We start from the raw sequence: 21,974 nt of genomic DNA, 5'->3' as shown, positions 1-21,974 counted from the left end.
TATGGATAAGCTTCAACATTATGTAGAAATCAGGGTACACCCTCATGAGCTAAGAACAATTTAAGGCTAAATTTTAGGGAAGTGCATGAGCTTCGTGTGAATGTTTAGTGTGAGTTTTGATCATCGCTTACAGAGGACACAGTGGATGGCCCTGCAGACCAGCACTGAACTTTACTCCATCCCGTCATTTGACTGGGTACGAATCATATACACCTTTTTAGTATGTGAATATTTTCTCATATCCAGTGGAAAAAACTCCTTTCTTTATAAATGAAGTGTTAAAGAGGAAGACAAACTTGTATTATTTTCCAGTTCACAGACTTTAATTTCAGTCTGCTGCTGGGCTACTGTGGTGCCGTGGTGGTTCAGTCTTTGTTCGAAGGGCGTTTAATTGATCAGGTTGTTTAGCTGCGTGACCTAGCCTCGTACAATACGAGGAGCCTCTTCTACCCATCCATCAGAAGACAGGCCATGTGTACCTACTAGAAAGCAGTGGGGCTACTTACCTAATGGACAACTCACCCGGCACATCCCAGCTGCTAAAAAAATATTTGTGCGATGAAGTGGTGCAAGGCACCTTTATGGAGATGCTTTCAGCAAGAGAAAGCTCCAGAGAGATGTCTCTAGGGACACACCAGCATTAATTTTGCCTTGACACAACCAGTCCATAATATGCAAGGTTGTACATACTGTACATACTGTACTTTGCAGTGTTTCAAGTTCATCCTGTTGTCACTGAGGAGAGTGTTCCAAGATGTGGAAATCCTTTGCTAATTCATCTATACGATGATTAGGTTACTAGACGGGTATATTTACTTGCTGCTTTGAGAAATTTCCTCAACAAAAATATAAGGGTAGACTGTGCTTTGATATCAGATGTTAATGATTTGCTGTTAATAGGACCTATTTCCAAAGACAATGTTTTGGACTTTCCAAGTTAAAACACATAAAATAATGTGTCGTGCACTTGTAACAAAGTAGGTTACAGACCTTACTAGCTACAACTGTCTGTGTCATAGCCTGGGAAACCAGATGTTAGATGTATTCTTGGGAGGTATGTTAGCCTTGATAATATTGAGTATACAAGGTCTCTCTAGAAGGTATCCAGCCATGGAATATGAAAAAACATATTTATTGAAGAAGATACAAGATACAAGAAACCTTGTACATAGGACAAGGACACCTCAGTCCCCTTCAAAGTAGGCACCTGGGGACCTCACAGAGTTCTCCCAGTCACCATGAGCTTCCCTGTTGCATTTTCCTGAATCTCATCAACAGTCTGAAATTTCTTCCCTTTCAAAGGTGATTTTAGTTTTGGGAAAAGCCACAAGTCATAGGGCACCAAGTATGGGCTGAAGGGGGGCTGAGTCACCTGGGTGATTTGAAGTTTCACTAAAAAATTCTGCACGTTGTCGTGATGAAATTGCCAATCACCTGCTGCCTATAGCTGCATCCTTCTGAATCATCCAAATAGTTTCTGCAGAGGAATGTTGAAGTTTAATGCAAAACCTGACGCAGATTCATTGCTCTACTCGTTGAGTCATTTTGAATGAGACAGCCACTCAGGACACATGCTCACTCAATGAGGTCTACCACCCCCACTGACTAGGACAGTGAAGTCATCATTGTTCATGCACGTGCATTCCGGTTCACTCTCCTTCACTGACAGGTTACCTTGATGTCATGATGTTACATGAACTGTTCTCATTATATTAACAATGGCTGGACTTTTTCTGGACAGGCCTCGGATGTATTTCAGTAATAGTAATAGGATCCGAGTATATGACCAGAATGATCAGACCTCTAGATGTACGCTTCACAAAGCAGGGCTTTTTGTCTGGTGTACTGCTGTGCCCTAGTGCCTAGAAAAACACCTGTCATTTTGAAGTTACTAGCATATTGAAGAATAAATGAATTTGAAAATATATAGTCTAAAAAGGAAAAAAATATGGTCTAATCTGTTCTGCTGCAAAAGGGATTTTGAACCTTCTGCATTAAAAAAAAAATCTCAGAAGTTTAAATGTTTTTTGAGAGTTTAAAAATGTTTTAAATTGCTATGGAGATAATAGATTATTATTTTTAGGGAAAGTATCTAACAAATATATTACATAACATGATATCTGTTTTCAAAACTCCTGAAAACATTTTACATCATTTACAAAGTTGATCTTAACCAAAGAATCCTGGACAGAAGGCAGCTAGGTTTTTATATTTACAAAATATATGAAAATAGTTGTGTAGTAGTCCAGATAGATGAGATGAAGGGATTCTATCTAATTCAGGGGGCCCAAGCGTCTGTTTTGATGTCTCTGAGGTATTGTACATAAAACAAGTTTGGAAGCATTTTCATTTGTTTCCGTCATTCCCTTAAATAGGACACCTGCTATCCTGAGGATATTGAACTCGACGCTAAAGATGATAGGGAACTGTGGAAGATCCTTAAATAGAGCAATTTTTTAGATTTGGTTGTAGACGCAGCATGCTGATTGCAGTCTGGAGGGTGGTTTTAGGTGGGCAAGGCTGGATGGGCAATCATTTGGCCAGGTGAGAGATAAAAGCCTGACTTGGACAGTTTGAGATGGAGAGGAGAGGAAGGTTCCAGAACCTGTGTTAAACAATTATCAGTCCAACCTGGAATTATTGCTTTGAATGATATATACATTCTAGCAATAACATTTTAAAAATCTTTACTAGTGTAATTTTAAAACTATGTTTTCCAAAGTGGAAAAATTATTGAGAACAGTATTGTTTTACATTTTTTACAAATCTCTGATTGTCTGGCTTTATGGAAGACACATTCTCAACTGTTTCTGCATTTAATTTGTTACCATATGTTGTTTTGGTTGAAACATATGAAGACAATTTGGCGTTATACAGATGTGTAGTTGGAAAAGGAAGAAATATTTTAATATTGTTTTCAGATAGTTGTGAATATTATTCTTTTATATGCCAAAATAAGTGGTAGTTCCTTAAGCATAAAAGCAATGTGGAATCTGAAATCGTATCAATGATTTTTTTTTACTTTAACATAGTAATATCCATTGCATCTTGAATGCAATGTGTGATTTTGTGACATTTTGCATTATTCCTATAGAAAATATTAGTTAATTGAGTTATACACATTTTCTTTTTAAAAAATATGATTGAGTTTATTGGAGTGACATTGGTTAATATGATTACATAGAACTCAAGTGTACAATTCTATAATGCATCATCTATATATTGTGTGCTCACCACCCAAAGGAAGCCTCTTTCCATCACCATTTGTACCCCTTGGCCCTCTTCTACCTCCCCCAACCCTCTTTCCCTCTGGTAATCGCCACACTGTTGTCTGTGTCTGAGAGTTTTTTCTCCTTTTTTGCTTGACTTCTCTTCACCTTCTTCATCCAGTGCTGCAACCCCACCCCTCTCTGACAGCTGCCAGTCTGTCTTACGTGTCTGTGAGTCTGTGTATATTTTGTATGTTTGTTTATTTTTCCATTACATTCCACATATGAGAGAGATCATATGGTATTTGTCTCTTTCTGACTGGCTTATTTCATTTAGCATAATACTCTCCAGGTCCATCTATGCGCTCCCAGAACGTAAGATTTCCGTCATCGTCATTGTCTTCTTTTTACGGCTAAGTAGTATCCCGTTCTGTAAATGTACTACAGCTTTTATATATACTCACCTACTGATGGGTAATTGAGCTACTTCTAAATCTTGGCTATTATAAATAATGCTGCAATTAACATAGGGGTGCAATATACTTTCAAATTAGTCTTTTGAGTTTCTTCTAATAAATCTGCAGAAGGGGAATTGCTGTGTATTAAGGCAGTTCCATTTTTATTTTTTTAAAAGAATTTATTTATTTATTTTAGAGAGATGGGGAAGGGAGGAAGAAAGAGAGGGAGTGAAACATCAATATGTGGTTGCTTCTAGCACATTCCATACTGGGAATATGGCCTGCAACCCAGGCATGTGCCCTGACTGGGAATCAAACCGGTGATGCTTTGGTTCGCAGGCCTGTGCTCAATCCACTGAGCTACACCAGCCAGGGCCCCATTTTTAATCGTTTGAGAAAATTCCATACTGTTTTGTAGAGTAGATGCACCAATCTGCATTCCCACCAACAGTGCATGAGAGTTTCCTTTCCTCCACATCCTCGCCATCACTTGTTTGATTTATTGATGATGGCCATTCTGACAGTTGTGAGGTGATATATTACTGTGGTTTTGATTTTCATTTCTCTGATGATTAGTGACATTGAGAATCTTTTCCTACATCTATGGACCATCTGTATGTCCTCTTTGGAGCAGTGTCTTCTAAGGTCTTTTGCCCATATCTAAATTGGATTGTTGTTTTTTTTTTGGGGGGGATGTTAAGTTCTATAAGTTGTTTATAAATTTTGGATATTAACTCCTTATCAGATGTATTATTGGGAAATATGTTCTCCCATTCAGTGGGTTGTCTTTTTATTTTGTTGATGGTATCCTTTGCTGTGAAAAAAGTTTTTAATTTGATAATAGTTCCATTTGTTTATATTTTCTTTTGTTTCCCTTGCCTGGGGAGATACATTAGAAAAAATGTCACTGTGAAAAATGTCTGAGATTTTACTACCTATGTATTTTTATAGATTTTTTTATGGTTTCGAGTCCTACATTCAAGTCTTTAATCCATTTTGAGTTTGTTCTTGTGTATGGTGTAAGAAGTTGGTCTAGTTTCACTTTTTGTGTGTATGTGTATCTGTCCACTTTTCCTAACACCATTTATTGAATATACTGTCTTTACCCTATTGTATGTTTTTACTTCCTTTGTCAAATATTAATTGACTGTAAAGGCATGGGTTTATTTTTGGGCTCTTTATTCTGTTCCCCTGATTTATATGTCTATTTTTATGCCAATACTATGCTGTTTTGATTATTAAAGCCTCATAATATTGTTAGATATCAGGTAGTGTGTTTCCTCCAACTTTGTTCTTCTTTCTCATGATTGTTGTGACAATTTAGGATCTTCTGTGGTTCCACATACATTTTGGAATATTTCTTCTAATTCTGTGAAATATGCACCATTGGTATCTTGATAGGAATTGCATTGAATCTATAGATTTCTTTGGGTAGTATGGACATTTTAATGCTATTAGTTCTTCCTATCCATGAACAGAGTATGTGCTTCCACTTATTTGTATCTTCTTCAGTTTCTTCACTGCCTTATGATTTTCTGAATACAATTTTTTTACATCCTTGGTTAAATTTTATTACTAGGTATTTTATTTATTTTTGGGTGCAACTGTAAATGGGATTGTTTTCTTAGTTTCTCTTTCTGATAATTCATTATTGGTTTATAACAGTGCAACCAATTTCTGAATATAATTTTGTATCCTGCTTTACTGAATTCATTTATCAATTCTAATAGTTTTTTGGAGGAATCTTTAATATCATTTCATCTACACATACTGACAGTTTTATTTTTTTTAATTTCCAATCTGGATACCTTTTAATTCTTCTTCTTGTCTGATTGCTGTGGCAGGGACTTCCAACAATGTGTTGAATAAAAGTGGGGAAAGTATACATCCTTGTTTTAATCCTGATCTTAAGGAAAATGCTTTTAGCTTTTCCCAGTTTAGAATGATGTTAGCTGTGGGTTTGTCATGTGTGGCCTTTGTTATGTTGAGGTATGTTTCCTCTAGTCCCATTTTGCTAAGAGGTTTTTTTTTATTTTTTAATCAAATGGATGCTGGATTTTATAAAATGCTTTTTCTGCATCCATGATACTATGATTTTTATCCTTCACTTTATTTATACAGAGTAACACATTTATTGATCTGTGAATATTGAACTGATCTTTCATCCCAGGAATGAATCTCACTTGATCATGTTGCATGATATTTTAATATACTGCTGGATCTAGTTTGGTAATATTTTGTTGAGGATTTCAGCAGCTATGTTCATCAGGGATATTGGCCTATAATTTTCTTTCTTTGTAATGTCCTTAACTAGTTTTAGAATTAGGATAATGCTGGCTTTGTAAAATGAGTTGGGAGTCTTCCCTCCTCTTGAATGTTTGAATAGTTTGAGAAGAAGTGTTAGTTCTTGGAATGTTTTGTAAAATTCACTTATGAAACCATTGGGTTCAGGACTTTTGTTTCTTGGAAATTTTTTGATTGCTTCTTCAATTTCACTAGTTGTAATCTGTTTATTCAGCTTACCTGATTATTCCTGACCGAGTTTTATAAGACTGTATGGGTTTTTTTTTTTTTTTAAAGATTTTATTTATTTATCCTTAGAGGGGAAGGGAAGGAGAGAGGGAGAGAAAGATCAATGTATGGTTGCCTCTGGTGTGTCCCCTGCCGGGAACTGGCCTGCAACCCAGGCATGTGCCCTGACTAGGAATTGAACCGCGATTGTGTGGTTCGCAGGCCTGCACTCAATCCACTGAGCTACATCAGCCAGGGCAAGACTGTATGTTTTTAGGAGTTTATCCATTTCCTCCAGATTGTTCAATTTGTTCTTGTGTAATTGTTCATGGTATTGTCTTAGAAGCATTTGTATTTCTTTGATGTTAGTTACTTCCCTTTATTTCTGATTTTATTTATTTTGGCTCCTCTCCTTTTTTTTCCCTCTTGATTTCATAGATTTTTTTTGGTATTATTTTGTGAGATTCTATTTAGTTTATTTCTGCTTTGATCTTTATTATTTTCTTTCTTCTACTTACTTTGGGTTTTCTTTGTTGTTCTTTTTCAAGATTCCTTAAGTTTAAAGTTGGCTTGCTTATTTGAGATTTTTCTTGTTTCTTGAGAAAGGCTTGTAATTCTGTGAACTTCCCTCTTAAGAACTGCTTTTCCTGTGTCCCATAGATTTTGAGTTGTTGTGTTCTCATTTTCATTTGTTTCAAGGAATCTTTTAATTTCTTCCTTGATCTCACTGTTGACCCATTCATTGTTTAGTAACATATAATTTAGCCTCCATGTGTTGGTGTGTTTTTCCCTTTTTCCTTATGATTTCTAGTTTCATACCACGATGGTCAGAAGACTGAAATCATATCAAGAATATTCTGACCAAACCAAAATCTCATTACAGCTACATTTAAAAAATTTAGTACCTTTCATAACCCTGGCCGGTGTTACTCAGTGGATTGAGTGCCTGGCTGTGAACCAAAGGGTCTCGGGTTAGATTCCCAGTCAGGCCACATGCCTGGGTTGCAGGCCCCGTCCCCAGTTGGGGGTATGTGAGAGGCAACCATACATTGATGTTTCTCTCCCTCTCTTTCTCCTTCCCTTCTCCTGTCTCTAAAAATAAATAAAATATTTAAAAAGTTTAGTACCTTTTACTTAACTGGTACAATATTATAATGAATTCAGCAATATTCCACTGTATAAGACACAAAGTAAATTATTAATGTCTATAAAGCCAAGGCGTTGCTAGCATCATAATATTTCTAATCCTTACTTATAGTTTCTCCCAGTTGCTTTGGAATAGATTTCTCCCTTTCTTGAGTCAGGAAATTCTGACATATCATTTCATCTTTTTCTGTATCATTAGATGTAGCAGGTGCATCTGAACCGTGAGGAAAATGAATCTTCTAATCTCCCTTTAAAAAAAAAACAAACAACACAATCTAATGAATTGTTTTTTTCTGGAATTTTCTACTTATTTATTTTTCCATTACAGTGTACACTCAATATTATTTTGTACTGATTTCAAGCGTACAACAAAGTTGTTGATCATCAACTTCACACGGTGGTTCCCCTGTCATTTCAAGAACTTACCTGGCACCATACATTGTCATTACAATATTACCGACTGTATCCCTGTGCTGCACTTGACATCTCCGTGACTGTTTTGTGACTTCCAGTCTGTATAATCTCCCTTTTTAAAGCAGGTCAGTCTCCAGAATCAGACAGATGAGGATTTTAACCTCTTCCCATCTATGATGAACGGTGTGACTGTGGGCAGTTTCTTAAGGCCTCATTTTTTAAATACAATTTTTGTGGTCAGGAATCTGGGAGTGGTTTGGGGGAGGGGGAGTTCTAGCTTCTAGCTCAGGGTTGCTCATGAGACTACAGTCAAGATGTTGGTCAGCAGTGCAGTAATCTAAAGGGCTAACGTGCCCCTGGAAGGTCCTCTTTCAAAATGGCTTGCTTACACGTTTGGCCAGTTGCTGCTGGCCATTTGCTTTAGTGGACTTTTCCAGTGTCCTCATAACATGATGGCTGTCTTCTGCTGAGTGAATGTTCAGCCATATTTGATTAGAACAATGGCGGTATCGTATCATTCAATCAAATAAGACAAATTGATTATGTATTTCAACATTTAAATGAAGCAGAATAATTTTAAATTTTCCTTTTGAAGTGAAGTTAACAATCATTCTTGACTGTGTCTGGGAGGGTTTCTGGGCTTTGGGGGTTGTGGTGTTCTCAAGTAGTATGATTGCTTTAGCATTTCACAGAAAGCTTTGAATGTTTACTTTGAGACATCAGTCATTCACTGATCATATTTATCTATATAAAGTTCTCCAGAAGCTTTAATTTTGAGGTTTGAATTTTTATATACCAAGTGAAATAGAAAATAATTTTAAGGGGAGCATTTATTTTGTAAAAAATATAAAGAATTGCCATGGATTATATCCATGAATTTTTTTAATGGCCCTTTAAGGCTTTTAGTATACTTAAAATATGTTAGTGGGGATGTTGTGAGCAAGGCAGCATCCTTGAAAGAAGTCACTCACACAACACCAGATTTATTACGGGAGATGAGCTAATAAGCCAGTAGAGTCACGTACAGGTTACACACAGAGAGAGGGAGCTTACACGATAGAGGCAAGCAGAGTGTGTGTAGGGCCATGAAGTCCTGGTCACTGGCCCAGATCACAGGTAGAGAGATGGGCATTGTCTCAAGCCATATGGCCAAAATGGTGGCATGGTCTAGTGGAATGGAAGTCTGGCAGGACTCCAAGGGTGACCAATGGTACAGCCAAGCTCCAGCATTGGGTGCTGGGGCTCTGAGTTATTGCCAACCAGTGGTGGAGGTCCCACTCGTACTGGTATCCAGATGGAGTCCTTATCCAGGTGTTCAGACTGGGGGTTTTGGGCATTGCTGTTACACTCCATTACCTCAGTCCTGACATAGCAGTTGACATATCTGTCATGGCTGACAGTGACTTCATAATAGATTGTTAAAGGTATCCAAAAAGTTCATTCTGCTCTTCCTCTAAATGGAGGAGGAAATAAAATCCAAATAAATTGTATTGAAAAAGCCCAACATCATCTTTGGAGCATCTTTTAAGTGATTTTGGTTTCTTAGGAATTGCAACAACTGGAACTTTTTATTTTTTGCAGGTATATCAATTTTTTTCATTTTTTAAATACGTTGTTTCATTTTTTTAATAAGTTACCCAAATCCAAAAATTGGGAGGGAGAGACAGCAATAAGTTTTGGGAGCAATACGATAGTTTGGGAGAAACAAGGAAATACTTACTTTGGAACCCCAACCAGGGTCTTATACTACTATTAATACTGAGTACTAACTCATGCTCACTGTCTCCCTCCCTTCCCCTCTTTCCTCTTGGAACCCTAGCATTCTGCTTTTTCTAATGTCCCTGTGATCTGAAGCTGTCATCCTTGTTTATCTGTCATCCTGCCCCACACCAGAGCCTGACTGGGGACCCCTTCATGACTCCCTGCCTCCACCTGGGCCAGACCTCTGGATTCTGCCCTAGCAGTGCTGCCCAGCCCTGCTTTCTTTTCATTTCTTTCCTCTTCCCCACTGCCTTTTCCCCAGGGTCAGGTCATTTCCCTCCTGGGCTATAGCAGTGGCTCCTGATGGTCTCTGGGCCCCTCCATGTTGCACCCTCTAAGCTGCTTCCAGATTTTGTCTGCCCCAAAGTCTTTCAGGTTCACTCAGTTTATTAAATGAAGATCCAGTGTCTCAGCCTGCCACTGGAGTGCCCCACCCAAAGGCACCAAGCTACCTTTCCATTTAATGTTATCACCTTCCCTTTGACTATCCTAAAAGGGACTCAGCTTTTATCTGACTTCTTTCTTAGTTCTTCACTTATGCTGTAAGTGCTGTGGGTTGAAATCCCACATCCTTTAGTGCTTGTCTCAACTACCACCTCTTTTGCAAAGATTTTCCCATGGCCTCTTCTCCTCCACAAGAGTTCTTGTCTTTCTTTTTAGGACACTAACTGAACTTTGTATCCCTCGTGATAGTCAATCATAATCAGTTTCTTTTAATGTACCATGTAAGTACTTACCTTATCCTTCCTGATTATAATTACTTGAAAGGCAGATAAATTCCTTACCTTATCATTCCAAGATTATAATATACTTGAAAGGCAGATAAAATCATCTTTTTTCTCCTGTCAACTGCTAGGCATGGGTTTTGACAACAGGACTTCAATAAAAATTTGTATAAATCTTTTTTAAAGTATTTAAAACAGGAAACAGCAAAACTTGTGTTTATTAGACACAACGTAAAGTTATACAGAATAAAGCAATTACATATAAAAATACAGACACTTAAGTGTATGTGTATTTATCATTTTGCTACGATGCCTTTGCTTCAGTATTGAAGGATACAAGGGCGTAGGGCACTACTTTTTATTCCCGGACTGCCCCCACCCCCAGCCACCACCCACAAAAATATTAGCTTTTTCCCTGATTACAATTTTAAGACAGAAAACGGGTTTGAAATTATGTTTAGCTTGGGACTATGTGAAAAAGAAACGCTGTCAAACGTTTCCTAAAAGGAAACAAGTTGCTTTGAGGTGCTGGAGGAGACGCGCCCTTAAGAACCCTTTCATTGATGCCTTAAATCGGGCGGGCGAGGAGCTTTGGCAGAGGGGTGGGGCGCGCTCAGTCCGGACTTCCTACTCCGCGGCTTACCTATTCCCGTTCGCCTCCCAGCCTCCCGCTGCAGCCCGAGGCCCCAGCCGCACACCCTCTCCTCCAGGTCAGGGCCTAGCAAGAGGGCGTGGGGGCGGGGCTGGCCTAGCAGTTCGGATGGTGGGGGCGGGGGTTCAGGGGCTCGGAGGCGGGAAGCTGCTCTTGGTTGGGGTTTCTAGTTGAAGAGCAAGAAAACAACCGGTCTATCTAGGCGGAGCCATGCGGGCGGGGCGAGGGCGTAGGGCACATTGCCTCATCCTGTACATTTTACTGGAAACGGAGCACATCCGGAGGAGGGCCTGGAGACCTAGACACCACCGCCAATCATCAGGCCGGGTTTGGGGGAGGTTGGCGCTTTCTCCCCGCCCCTGGCCCCCAGAAGGCGGGTTATAAAGATGGGCGGACGGGGCCGCGCCCGTGCCCGCGCCGTCCTCCCTCCGGTAGGTCTAGGTCCCGTCACAACCTCAGCCGGGGACAGCGCGCGCAGGTTTCTGGGGGTCCCCGAGCGCCGAGCCTGGGAGCATGATCGTGGACAAGCTGCTGGACGACAGCCGTGGCGGAGAGGGGCTGCTGGACGCTGCTGGGGACGGCGGCCTCATGACCAGCCCGCTCAACTTGGCCTACTTCTACGGCGCGTCGCCGCCCGCCGCGGCTCCGGGAGCCTGCGACACCAGCTGCTCCGCGTCTGGGCCCTCGGCGCCCGGCTCGCCGGGCTCCGACTCGTCCGACTTCTCCGTCTCTTCAGCGTCCTCCTGCGGGGCGGTGGAAACCCGGCCGAGAGGCGGCGCCCGAGCAGAGCGGCTGCAAGGTACCCACCCGCCCGGGTCGGGGTGGCCCCAGTACCCAGCACCCAGTTTCCAGTCCACCCCCGGCCCACACACCTCCTGGAGGGAAGAGTCCGGATGAGAAGTGCCTCGACCGGGTGCTTGGTGGCTTCTGCGTTTTTCTTAGCAGCAGTACATAACCACACTAGCCGTCAATTGTTAGGCGACTACTGCATGTCTTAGCCTGTGCTGGGCTTTTGATATAACTCGATGCCTTTTAACCGTCTGTTAAATCCGGGTGCCGTCCAGCTGGCTTCACAGCTTGGACCGCCTCTCGGAACCAAGAGCTCTGTCCTCTAGTGGGGTGGGGGTGGGGGGACGAACCACGTTACATTTTCCTCCCTTCTTCTTTTTCGTGTGCGTGAAAAGATTTGAGCACTGTGTTTAAGGTCATGACGTCTTACTAAGTATTTGTGGAAATTTTAAGTAAAAGGACTTAAAGAAAAGAAACTGATATTATCAAGACATAGGTGAGGCTGGACTGAAACCGACGGAGTTGCCCAGTCAGGGCCGATTAGTTTCTTTTCTTAATGAACTGAGTCGCATGATTTGGAGGAAAACAGGATACCACTGTGGGTACACTGCGGAACTTTAGATAACCTCAGCTGTTGGGGAATGTAATCAGCATGGTTTAAAGAAAGTTCTCTTTTAGGTGTTCTCCACTGTTAGCCAATGGTGTTTCGGTTGTGTTTTATTTTAAAAGGTGATTTTCCATTTTCATTTAAAGAAGTGATTTAAACCACTTGTTTGTATAAGGTGCTCTCTGTGTGTTAAGTGTCAGTAAAAGCAAAAATTGTGTGTGTGTGTGTGTGTGTGTGTGTGTGGAACCTTTTCCCGGCGTTTGGGTTTCATCTGGTTGAAACTGTTGGCTAATTCCTTGACTTATGCCATAACCACAGGGGATTTCTGAAACTGATTTTTTTCTCCCTGTGATGTTATTAACTCCTGTCATTCCAGAGAAATGTTGTGTTAGATTCTGGCAAGACATCCCCAAACTTCAACATGAAATGAACTAGTCATTTCACTTGCTCCATCATTAAATTGTTTCTTTCATGTATTTATGATGTGTACATTCAACTTACGCATTGTTTCTTGTCCCATCTTTTTCCTTTTTTCTCCACTTTCAGTGAAGTGGCAGAATTATTTCCTGACTGCTTGCATGTGTACTTTGTGTTTATCTCATCCCAAGAGGTTGTGGCATAGTAATGGTCAGAAGTGGAATGCTCTACTCAGACTACATTTTAAAGTTTAAACATGAAATCAGATTACGGATTTCCTTTTTACTTAGAAGGCCTCTGTGAGCAGTTTCAAAAACAGTCTGAGGGAAAATCCTGCATGCGTGTGGGCAAGTGTGTTTTAGCTCAGTGAATTTGAGCAGCTTTCTTGGCATAGCTGATTGGATTGAGCGAAATAAGAAGAAACAAGTCTAAGACATTGTTCATTGTTAGGCTTTGCTACGTTAAGATCTTTGGAGGAAGTTTGTTTTGTGCTTTCTTAAGTAGATTAACAGACTCTTAAATGTTTATGTGGACACAAAGTCTGGCTTGAAAACTAAAAATTCATCCTTTATCCCTTGCTTCCCCAAAGTTTTTCATAAGTCAAGAATAATTGTAGATCTGTGAGAGTTAGGGTGCCAGATCTGTGATACTGTCTTACAGGTTAATGGGGCTAAGTGACAGAGCTCCTTGATTTGAGTTTATCTATTGACTCTGAGGACCTCTGAAACCACGTTTGTAGGAGCTTTCGTTCTCTTAGGTCAGGAAAGGTATCAGGCAGCGTCAGACCTTAGGTAGGACTGATGTGTAGACCACTGACCAGAACGAATTGGAAAGACGTGGCATTCTGGCGATCAGGGGCTTCATACATTCGGTCGTTATGCTTTGAGGTTACTAAGGTTTGTGCCCATGAAGAGATTTGATTGGGCTATGTTCTGTTTTCTTTTGAACAGTTGAGCCCCATATGGGGGTTGGAAGGCAGCAGAGAGGACCCTTTCAAGGTGTTCGAGTGAAGAACTCGGTGAAGGAGCTCCTCCTGCACATCCGAAGTCACAAACAGAAGGCTGCCGGCCAAGCCACGGATGATTTTAAGGTGGCGCTTATTTTTTGTTTTGGGACAGGGGTCAGGAAGGCTAGTCTGTTGGGGTTATTCTTCTTTGTTCACCTAAGTCCAGTAAGAGTTTTGTGGACCACAAAGTCCGTAGGACAGAGAACATATGTGCCTTGCCGTCTGCTGTGTTTCTGTCACTTAGCCTGGTGCCAGGCACTTGGTGAGTCACAAGAGAAATTGAATGAATGAACAAATGAAGGGAAATTAGGGGGCAAGGAAATAAATGGAGTTCAACTGAAACGGAACATTTGGACTAGAAAGGGAAAAAACTCAATGGCCTTATTTATTTTATCTTAATGCAGTTGAACTAAGGTGAAAGTGCAAATGAGGGAACTTGCAAGATAGAATGGGAATTAAGATAGAAAATAAATACCAAGAGACTACCTATATCAAAGCTTTATGGTGAGCTGTAAAGAGTGGTAGAGATAAGTATGCTGATTGCTGTAGGTTAAGCAGGAAGCCATTTAATATTACACTAAATTGGAAACCTTTTTTCCTTATAGACACAAGGTGTGAACAGAGAGCAATTTACAGGTAAGAGTGACTTCTATTCATGATGTTATAGGGGCTTCAGAGTGAAATAATATAGCATGATTATGGGTAAAATTTGCTAAGTAAAATGATCACAGATCCCATATTTCTTCCTTGTGTATAGAATTGACAAACACAGTGTTATATAGTGGGAAAAGGAAAGGACCTGATTCGTTCTCTGATGGACCAGGTTGCAAAAGGCCAGCTTTGCTGCATACCCAGTTTTTGGTAAATATCTCACTATTTTCCTCTGAATACCTTTTAGAAATTATTCCTGGGACAATTTTGGAAGGAAGGTGCAATTTACTTTTTCTTTCCAGACGCCGCCTCAAACACCAACACCTGCAGAGAGCATGGAAGATGCTCATCACAGTGAATCCAAACCGGACAGCAATGCTGATCTGCTTCAGAACATTATCAACATTAAGAACGAATGCAACCCAGTTTCCCTGAATACAGTCCAAGTGAGCTGGGTGAGCCCTGTGGGGGTCCCTCAGAGCTCTCCCCGAGAGCAGTGTCAGGACTTCCATAGAGGGCAGGTCTTCAGTCCACCTCAGAAGTACCAGCCGTTCCAAGTCAGCAGCTCCCCGCACATGATGGATCAGGCTTCCGTGTACCAGTATTCTCCACAGAACCAGAACGCGCAGCCGCAGCCGCAGCCTTATACCCACAGTCCAGCTCTGGAATACAGTCCTTATTCCAGAACGTCCCAGTCCCCCAACTATGAACCCAACGTCTTTGATAACCAAGAACTACAGTTCTGCCCAAACCAAAGTTTTGCATCCCTTCTAAACAGTCATGGGGAGTGTGAGAATGTTGCTATTCCTGTGCAGACTTCCCCCAGTATTCAGCAACAGAATGATGCCCACGTGCAAAACTTCAGCATGATGTCACACAGTGCCTGTGAGGCCGTGGTGGGGCACGACGCAGGTTCTGTGCCTTTAAGCACTTCGCTGCCATTCCAGAACATTATTGGAAATTCGATGAACACCACGCAGTTAGGGAAGTCATTTTTTCAGTGGCAAGTGGAGCAGGAAGAAAGCAAATTGGCAAATATCTCCCAAGACCAGTTTCTTTCAAAGGATGCAGATGGTGACACGTGAGTATCCCTTTATCTCACGTACCTAATTTGGTGAACTGTTCTTGTCGCATGTGGTGGGCAGAGAATTTCTCTGTGGGGTCCCAAGTCAGACCTTGGGAAATCGTTGACTAATCAAGGTGATCAGTGTAGGTAGAAATTGCTGTTCAGTGATAGTTAATATTGTAAGAAAGAGTTTTTCTTCCTTTTTTTCCATCTGGCTGAACAAATTACCTGTTCTAAATTACTAAAAGTATGCATCATCTTTGAGCAGTTGGTTTCAGAAAACCAGCGTAGATGTACCTATATGGAAAAAACATCATGATTAGGTGGTCACAGTCAATTGTGAGTTGATTTGTAGATTGAATACTTAACTGTCTTGACATTTTTGTGGCCTTGGGTGAGTTAATGTAAGTTCTCTCAGCCTCAGTTTCTTGACTTGTAAAATGATAATACCTCCCTCATAGAGGTTTTTAAAAAAAAAAGTTTTAGAGGAGAAGCAGGGAGGGAGAAAGAGAGAGAGAGAAACATCAATGTGCGAGATGTGAGAGAGACATCAATAGGTTGCCTTTCGGACGTCCCCAACCAGGAACCTGGCCCACAACCTCGGGCCTGTGCCCTGACTAGGAATTGAACCAGCAACCTTTCAGTTCACAGGCCAGCATTTAATCCACATGAGCAAGGGCATTTGTACAAATATTAAAGGTAATAGGTTTAAAGTGATCAGTATGGTGTTTGGCATCCTTTTTTTTTCTTTCTCATAGCTAACTCATCCTGTCACAAATCAGAGGTATTATCACCTTTGCAAAAAAGACAGTTTATGCTTTGTAATGTTTTACTTGTGTGAACCGACATAGTGAGAGAGGCTAAAAAAGTATTTTTTTAAAGACAAACTTTGTGAAGTCAGAAGAAATTCACCTCTTTTCCTTTCCTTGTTTCCTAGATTCCTCCATATTGCAGTCGCCCAAGGGAGAAGAGCACTGGCCTATGTCCTTGCAAGAAAGATGAATGCCCTTCGCATGCTGGATATTAAAGAGCACAATGGACAGGTGAGGACCTTGACAGGGTGCAGTGGCAGAGAGTCTGTCCTTGTGATGAGAGTGGCAGCCAGGCTCCCATTTGTTTACAAGTAGTTTCAGAGCTCAAGACCAAGAGAGTTTAGTTTAGTTAATATTAACTTTGAGATGTTGACTCTTTGCCACCATCAACCTTGAAGTTAGTAACATTAACTTTGTAGTTACTTAACCAAAGACTAACTGGGTATAATAAAGCCACACCCGAAGTTCATTTTAGTTTTCTTCTGTTACGGTATCTTACTACTTATTAATAGAATTTCTTTTTTTCTGTGCAAGTTTTCCCCTCAGTTTATGTTCATATGCCTTGTTATGGTAATGGTACATGTTTTAAAAATATATTTTTCTTCTTCCGGGTGTCCACAGAGTGCCTTTCAGGTGGCAGTGGCTGCCAATCAGCATCTCATTGTGCAGGACCTGGTGAACCTGGGGGCCCAGGTGAACACCACCGACTGCTGGGGAAGGACCCCTCTGCACGTCTGTGCTGAGAAGGGCCACTCCCAGGTGCTGCAGGTAAGAGGCAGTGGCCAGGCTTCCGTCACCCAGTGTCACAGGGCTTGGAGGTTAGAAGTTGGATGTGGGTTGCCTGTTGTAAGAATCTATTTTGAGTTGACTTATTATTTCTTGGAATACTAATAGGCAAGTATTTGTGTAGCTTGTCTCTTGTTAACAGATACCTGTTTTTAAATTTTGCAGGCAATTCAGAAGGGTGCAGCGATGAGCAGTCAGTTTGTGGATCTCGAAGCAACTAACTATGATGGTAAGCAAACGGCACTTTATTGGGTGAAAAGCCATTTATAGAAAGGGTCCATTGGTTCTAAAGGTATAGTAAGCTTCATACCAAGAAGGAAGGGAGGTAATTAAAGATAAAATATTCTATAGATAAAATTAGCAGGAAGATCTGAAGGAGGGATTGTTCGGATTGCCTTCTTAGTTCTCGTGGAGCCTATTTGTTTGTATGGGCACATTAGACACCATCCACAAGGTTTGTATTGTAGAACAACTGGAAGGCTGGATAGTGTGCTTGACCAACCACTGCCTTATTACAATTTTTCCAGGCCTGACTTCTCTGCACTGTGCGGTCATCGCCCACAATGCTGTGGTGCACGAACTCCAGAGAAATCAACAGCCCCATTCACCAGAAGTTCAGGAGCTTTTACTAAAGAATAAGAGTCTGGTTGACACCATTAAGTGTCTGATTCAGATGGGAGCATCAGTGGAAGCTAAGGTAAATTCACAGAGGGTTTGGGGATAGGATAGGGGGGAAAGTGGTTTCAGCAAAAGACCTAAGTAGAGATCAAAACGATTTTCCCGTTTTTTTGTAATGGAGTTGAGTGGCAAAGTATCCATAGTTAAGAAGCTTAGATTGTGTAAGACTATCTCATCTGCTTTCTTAGTTTATTTTTCATCTTTGGATTATTAAGCAAAAGATCATTTAGCTGTGAAATAAATAAGTCTTCGTTTGAAAGGAAAAAATGCTTGAAATTGATCTTGCTATTTTGGCGTCCTTTTTCACGGACTGATAATCATGGTGGTGCTTTTTGTAAGGGTTGCTTGATCTTCTGGTTTTTTAAAAAATGGAAGACACAGTTACTTCTCTTCAAATTTGGGATTTATTTACCAAGTACCTCCTATGTACAATGTACTGAGTTAAGGGCTCTGGGGAAGAAAATGCCTAAATCATAAGAGTCCTGGGTTTTTTGGGACCTGATTGTCTAATAGAAAAGGTGAGAAATGTAAATGTAACTAATTATAAGTCTACAAGGTGTCTACCTAGTCTGGAAACATGGGCAAGTACATGATACGTGCTTTATGGCATTATATTACACTGCGTGATAAAACAGTATAGTCTGTGTTTCTGCATTTTATGGCCACCCTGTACACAAGGGTAGATAGACTGATAAGAGGCCACCCTGAATGCAAGGATAGACTGATAAGAGGCATATAGGCAAATTAATAGGGAATAACAGGAATGAGAGATTTCATGTAGTTTGGGGTTAAGGAAGGCTTTGTGGAGGAGGATACAGAGTGTTCTCCAGGGGTGAGTCAAGTATTTGAGAGACTGGGTGAAAAGCATATTAAGACATGGTGTGTGGATGTTCATGCCTCTTTCCCTCTTGCCTTTGACAAGGATCGTAAAAGTGGCCGCACAGCCCTGCATTTGGCAGCTGAGGAAGCAAATCTGGAACTCATTCGCCTCTTTTTGGAGCTGCCCAGTTGTCTGTCTTTTGTGAATGCAAAGGTACTTCTTGAAAACTTCACTAACAGCATCAAAGTAGAAGTTTTTGTTTATGCCATTTTCAAGCTTTTGAGCTGTTTTCATGGGAGTCCCTTTCTTGACAAATGTCATTTTGTCTCTGCCTTCAGGCTTACAATGGAAACACCGCCCTCCACGTTGCTGCCAGTCTGCAGTACCGCGTGACACAGCTTGATGCTGTCCGCCTGTTGATGAGGAAGGGAGCAGACCCAAGTACTCGGAACCTGGAGAATGAACAGCCAGTGCATTTGGTTCCTGATGGCCCCGTGGGAGAACAGGTGAGGGTTACAGGAAACGTTTTCGGGCACTTGGTCTGAAATGTCCGGGGTGATAAGGTTGTTCGGGGTGGAGGTCAGCTGGCCCTCTTCAGGCAGGTTCTGTCAGTGTTTGTGTCTGTCGGTATTAAATGAGTCAGGATGTGCAGGGTGTTCAGGAAAGTCCCAGGCGCATTGTAAGGGCTCAGTAAACAGCAGCTGTTACAATTATTCCTATCTCCTAACTGATACTAATTAAGAAATAGAAGGTATTTATGTAATTTAGAACCTTGAACTATTTTATACTTTAAACAAAATTATGCTTTACTCATCATATGGTTATATATCTTCTTTGGGGATTGAATAGTTTCACAGGATTGAACTTTTCTTGACAATAAGAACTCAGTCCTTTAAGAATGTTAGATATTTTTGGTGGAATTTTTCCCTGGAGGAAATGAAGGTGATTGTGGCTATAAGTAGGTCATGGAATATTTTGATAAGCACAAAATAAAAATCTATGAAATGCAGTTTAACTGTTTCTTTGATTTACATTCCTCATATGAGCATAATTTTATAGGAACCCATAGAAAGGAGTGTATTTACGTCTATGAATATAGGGATATAGATCTTATTGAAGCTGTTGGAGATTTTCAACTTCAGATCATTTTAACGGAGGTGCTCTTGCACTCAAAGATTGGTGCTTACCACCAATACTCTGACTCCTTTCAAAGGTGTTAGAGTATTTTTTAGGTCACCTTAAAATCTTGGCATGTTGCATGTATCTTACTATACTTAGAGCTGGACAGGGTGGTATGGAGTATGTAAGCGAATAATGAAACGATAAAGGAAATACAGTGTTTTGTCCATAAAAAATAAACTTACAGATCCTATTTGTTTCCATTCCAGATCCGACGTATCCTGAAGGGAAAGTCCATTCAGCAGAGAGCTCCACCGTATTAGCTCCACGGACTTGGAGCCTGGTGGGCGACACTCACTGTCAGTTAGGCAGTCCTACTATATCTGTACATAGACCATTTGCCTTGTACTGGCAAATGTAAGTTGTTTCTATGAAACAAATATATTTAGTTCACTATTATATAGTGGGTTATATTAAAAGAAAAGAAGAAAACTATTAATTCCTCTTGACAGATTTTAATATTTCATACCCAGGTATCTGGGATCTAGACATCTGAATTTAATATGAATGGTAAAATTAATTTCAATTAATAGTAGCTTTTGGTTAGGAAGAGGCTTTGATTTGTGGTATAAAGCATTAGTCAGGCAGCTATTGCCAATTTAAAAGCAGGTAAATTGTAAACATTCTTTAAAGAAAAATGAAGGCCTTTGGAAGGAAAAAAAGAAATCTGGATGTACCATTGAGGCTCTGTTTGGTATGTTGCAGTACCTGGTAGTTACTGGCTTGAAAAGTCTCTGGCCATTGGACTAGATGAAAGATACCGTGGTTAAATTTGATTTGATTTTTCAAGCTGTATATAATGGTTATTTTTATCTTTTAGAATATTTGTGCATGTTTTATCATTAACATAGCTGCATTTGAAATGTGTAAATCAATAGAATAGAAAAGAACAAGTAAGTTGTCACTATTTTAAAAAATAGTACACATTAAAAGGAGCTGTGTCATCCCCCAGCTATAGTCTAGTAGATGAAGCAGATGGAGAATTGTTCCCCTAGCGACTGACAGAGGTGTGTTTAAATTTTAAATATGCTTTCTCTCGTGCACTGAAATGAGACATTTGTAGAGATTGCATGTTCTTACAAAGAACACCTCTCTCTGGCTCACTTTCTATAATTAATAATTCACTTGTTCTGTTGGGAATTTTGTTTTACCCTTATAAAAACAACAAAAAGTTGACATCAAAATGTATCTTACTGGGTTTCCATGTCAGATAATGACAATGCGCCATGATGTTTCTATATAACCAGAAAAAAGTCCTTAATTTTTTAGTGAACTTAGTTCTGTTAATATTATTTTACTTTCCTCTGGTGTACCCTGAGGAACATACTCGGATTTGATTGCACACTAATTCATTGTATACGTTTGATTTAGTAAAAACTTTTTGTTTTTAGATGAGAAGTTTCACAAGCAACTGACTGATCATTTTTGTAGTTTAAATCCTTTTAAAAAAGATAACTTCCGAATTGATCACTTTGTTTGATCCAGTATGTCTTGTGGACAAAAGTTAGCTATAGTTATTTGGTATCTGTAAATATGGTTATGAAATGAAACAGTCTGTTTACACTCATGGAAAAACTCATGCATGATTTTAAATAAACATTAATTCAATAATACTATTTGTGTTACGGATGTCCGTTTTCTTTTCCTAGGCCCTTGTTTATACTTCCCTAGGTTGAAAAAGTGCAACTAATTATTAAACTAAATACCTTTAACTTAGCTAATACATTTCAATTTAGATTTTTTGGAGAACATTTTTTCTAAAGGTACATCAAAAAAACTCTGTCAAGTTCATAAAGGTGTATTAGGTTCTGAAATATGGAAGTTTAATAGATACCATTTAGATGTTCATATGCTAAAAAAGCTTAAGTCTTTATGAGTTTATTGTTTTATATTTTATTTTGTGGGCAATGAACATAGGAAAAACAATTTGGAGATTACCAGGATCACCCTGAAAGATGTAAACCTGGAAAAGCAGTAAATGGGGTCCTACTCTTTCCCATTTTGGTGTGTGAGAGCAAACACATCAACACCTCTGTCCGCATCAGTCAGTTACTGCGTGTTTTAGTTTTTATATCCTCTTCAGAATCTGGTCAAACCTTCCCTGGAAAAACACCTACGCATATATGTACAAGTGCTGTATACAATATCAGAGATGTCACAGCCACCAGAAGTCTACAACTCACAGGTTAAGAATCTACTGTAGTTTCATTTCTTTACATCAAATAAAATTTTTCTTCTTTTCTATAAATACAATCCTAAGGGTAGTTTGTGTTGTAAATACAACTTG

At 40.1% G+C, this 21,974-nt stretch overlaps 1 protein-coding gene across 2 annotated transcripts in view; it reads left to right on the top strand.

Moving 5' to 3' along the window:
* Nucleotides 1-21,300, top strand: part of NFKBIZ (NFKB inhibitor zeta) — a 40,044-nt gene extending 18,744 nt beyond the window's left edge. Inside the window, exons 1-12 of one of the 2 annotated variants that reach the window (XM_037058904.1) lie at nt 11,267-11,675; nt 13,640-13,779; nt 14,301-14,331; nt 14,453-14,556; nt 14,649-15,427; nt 16,350-16,455; nt 16,846-16,992; nt 17,176-17,239; nt 17,538-17,707; nt 18,611-18,721; nt 18,847-19,014; nt 19,897-21,300. In XM_037058904.1, coding sequence (XP_036914799.1) covers nt 11,390-11,675; nt 13,640-13,779; nt 14,301-14,331; nt 14,453-14,556; nt 14,649-15,427; nt 16,350-16,455; nt 16,846-16,992; nt 17,176-17,239; nt 17,538-17,707; nt 18,611-18,721; nt 18,847-19,014; nt 19,897-19,950 — 2,160 coding nt within the window. In that variant the 5' untranslated portion in view covers nt 11,267-11,389 and the 3' untranslated portion in view covers nt 19,951-21,300. Of the gene's footprint in view, nt 1-11,266; nt 11,676-13,639; nt 13,780-14,300; nt 14,332-14,452; nt 14,557-14,648; nt 15,428-16,349; nt 16,456-16,845; nt 16,993-17,175; nt 17,240-17,537; nt 17,708-18,610; nt 18,722-18,846; nt 19,015-19,896 lie in introns of those variants that run through there. The other variant, XM_037058905.1, reaches the window with a different exon arrangement.
* Nucleotides 21,301-21,974: the final 674 nt, after the last annotated feature.

The sequence above is a fragment of the Sturnira hondurensis genome, unplaced genomic scaffold, assembly GCF_014824575.4.
Source record: "Sturnira hondurensis isolate 20B ecotype Veracruz unplaced genomic scaffold, ASM1482457v3 Scaffold0010428, whole genome shotgun sequence".
NCBI classification, from domain to species: domain Eukaryota; kingdom Metazoa; phylum Chordata; class Mammalia; order Chiroptera; family Phyllostomidae; genus Sturnira; species Sturnira hondurensis.
This window is presented reverse-complemented; position numbering and strand designations above follow the sequence as displayed.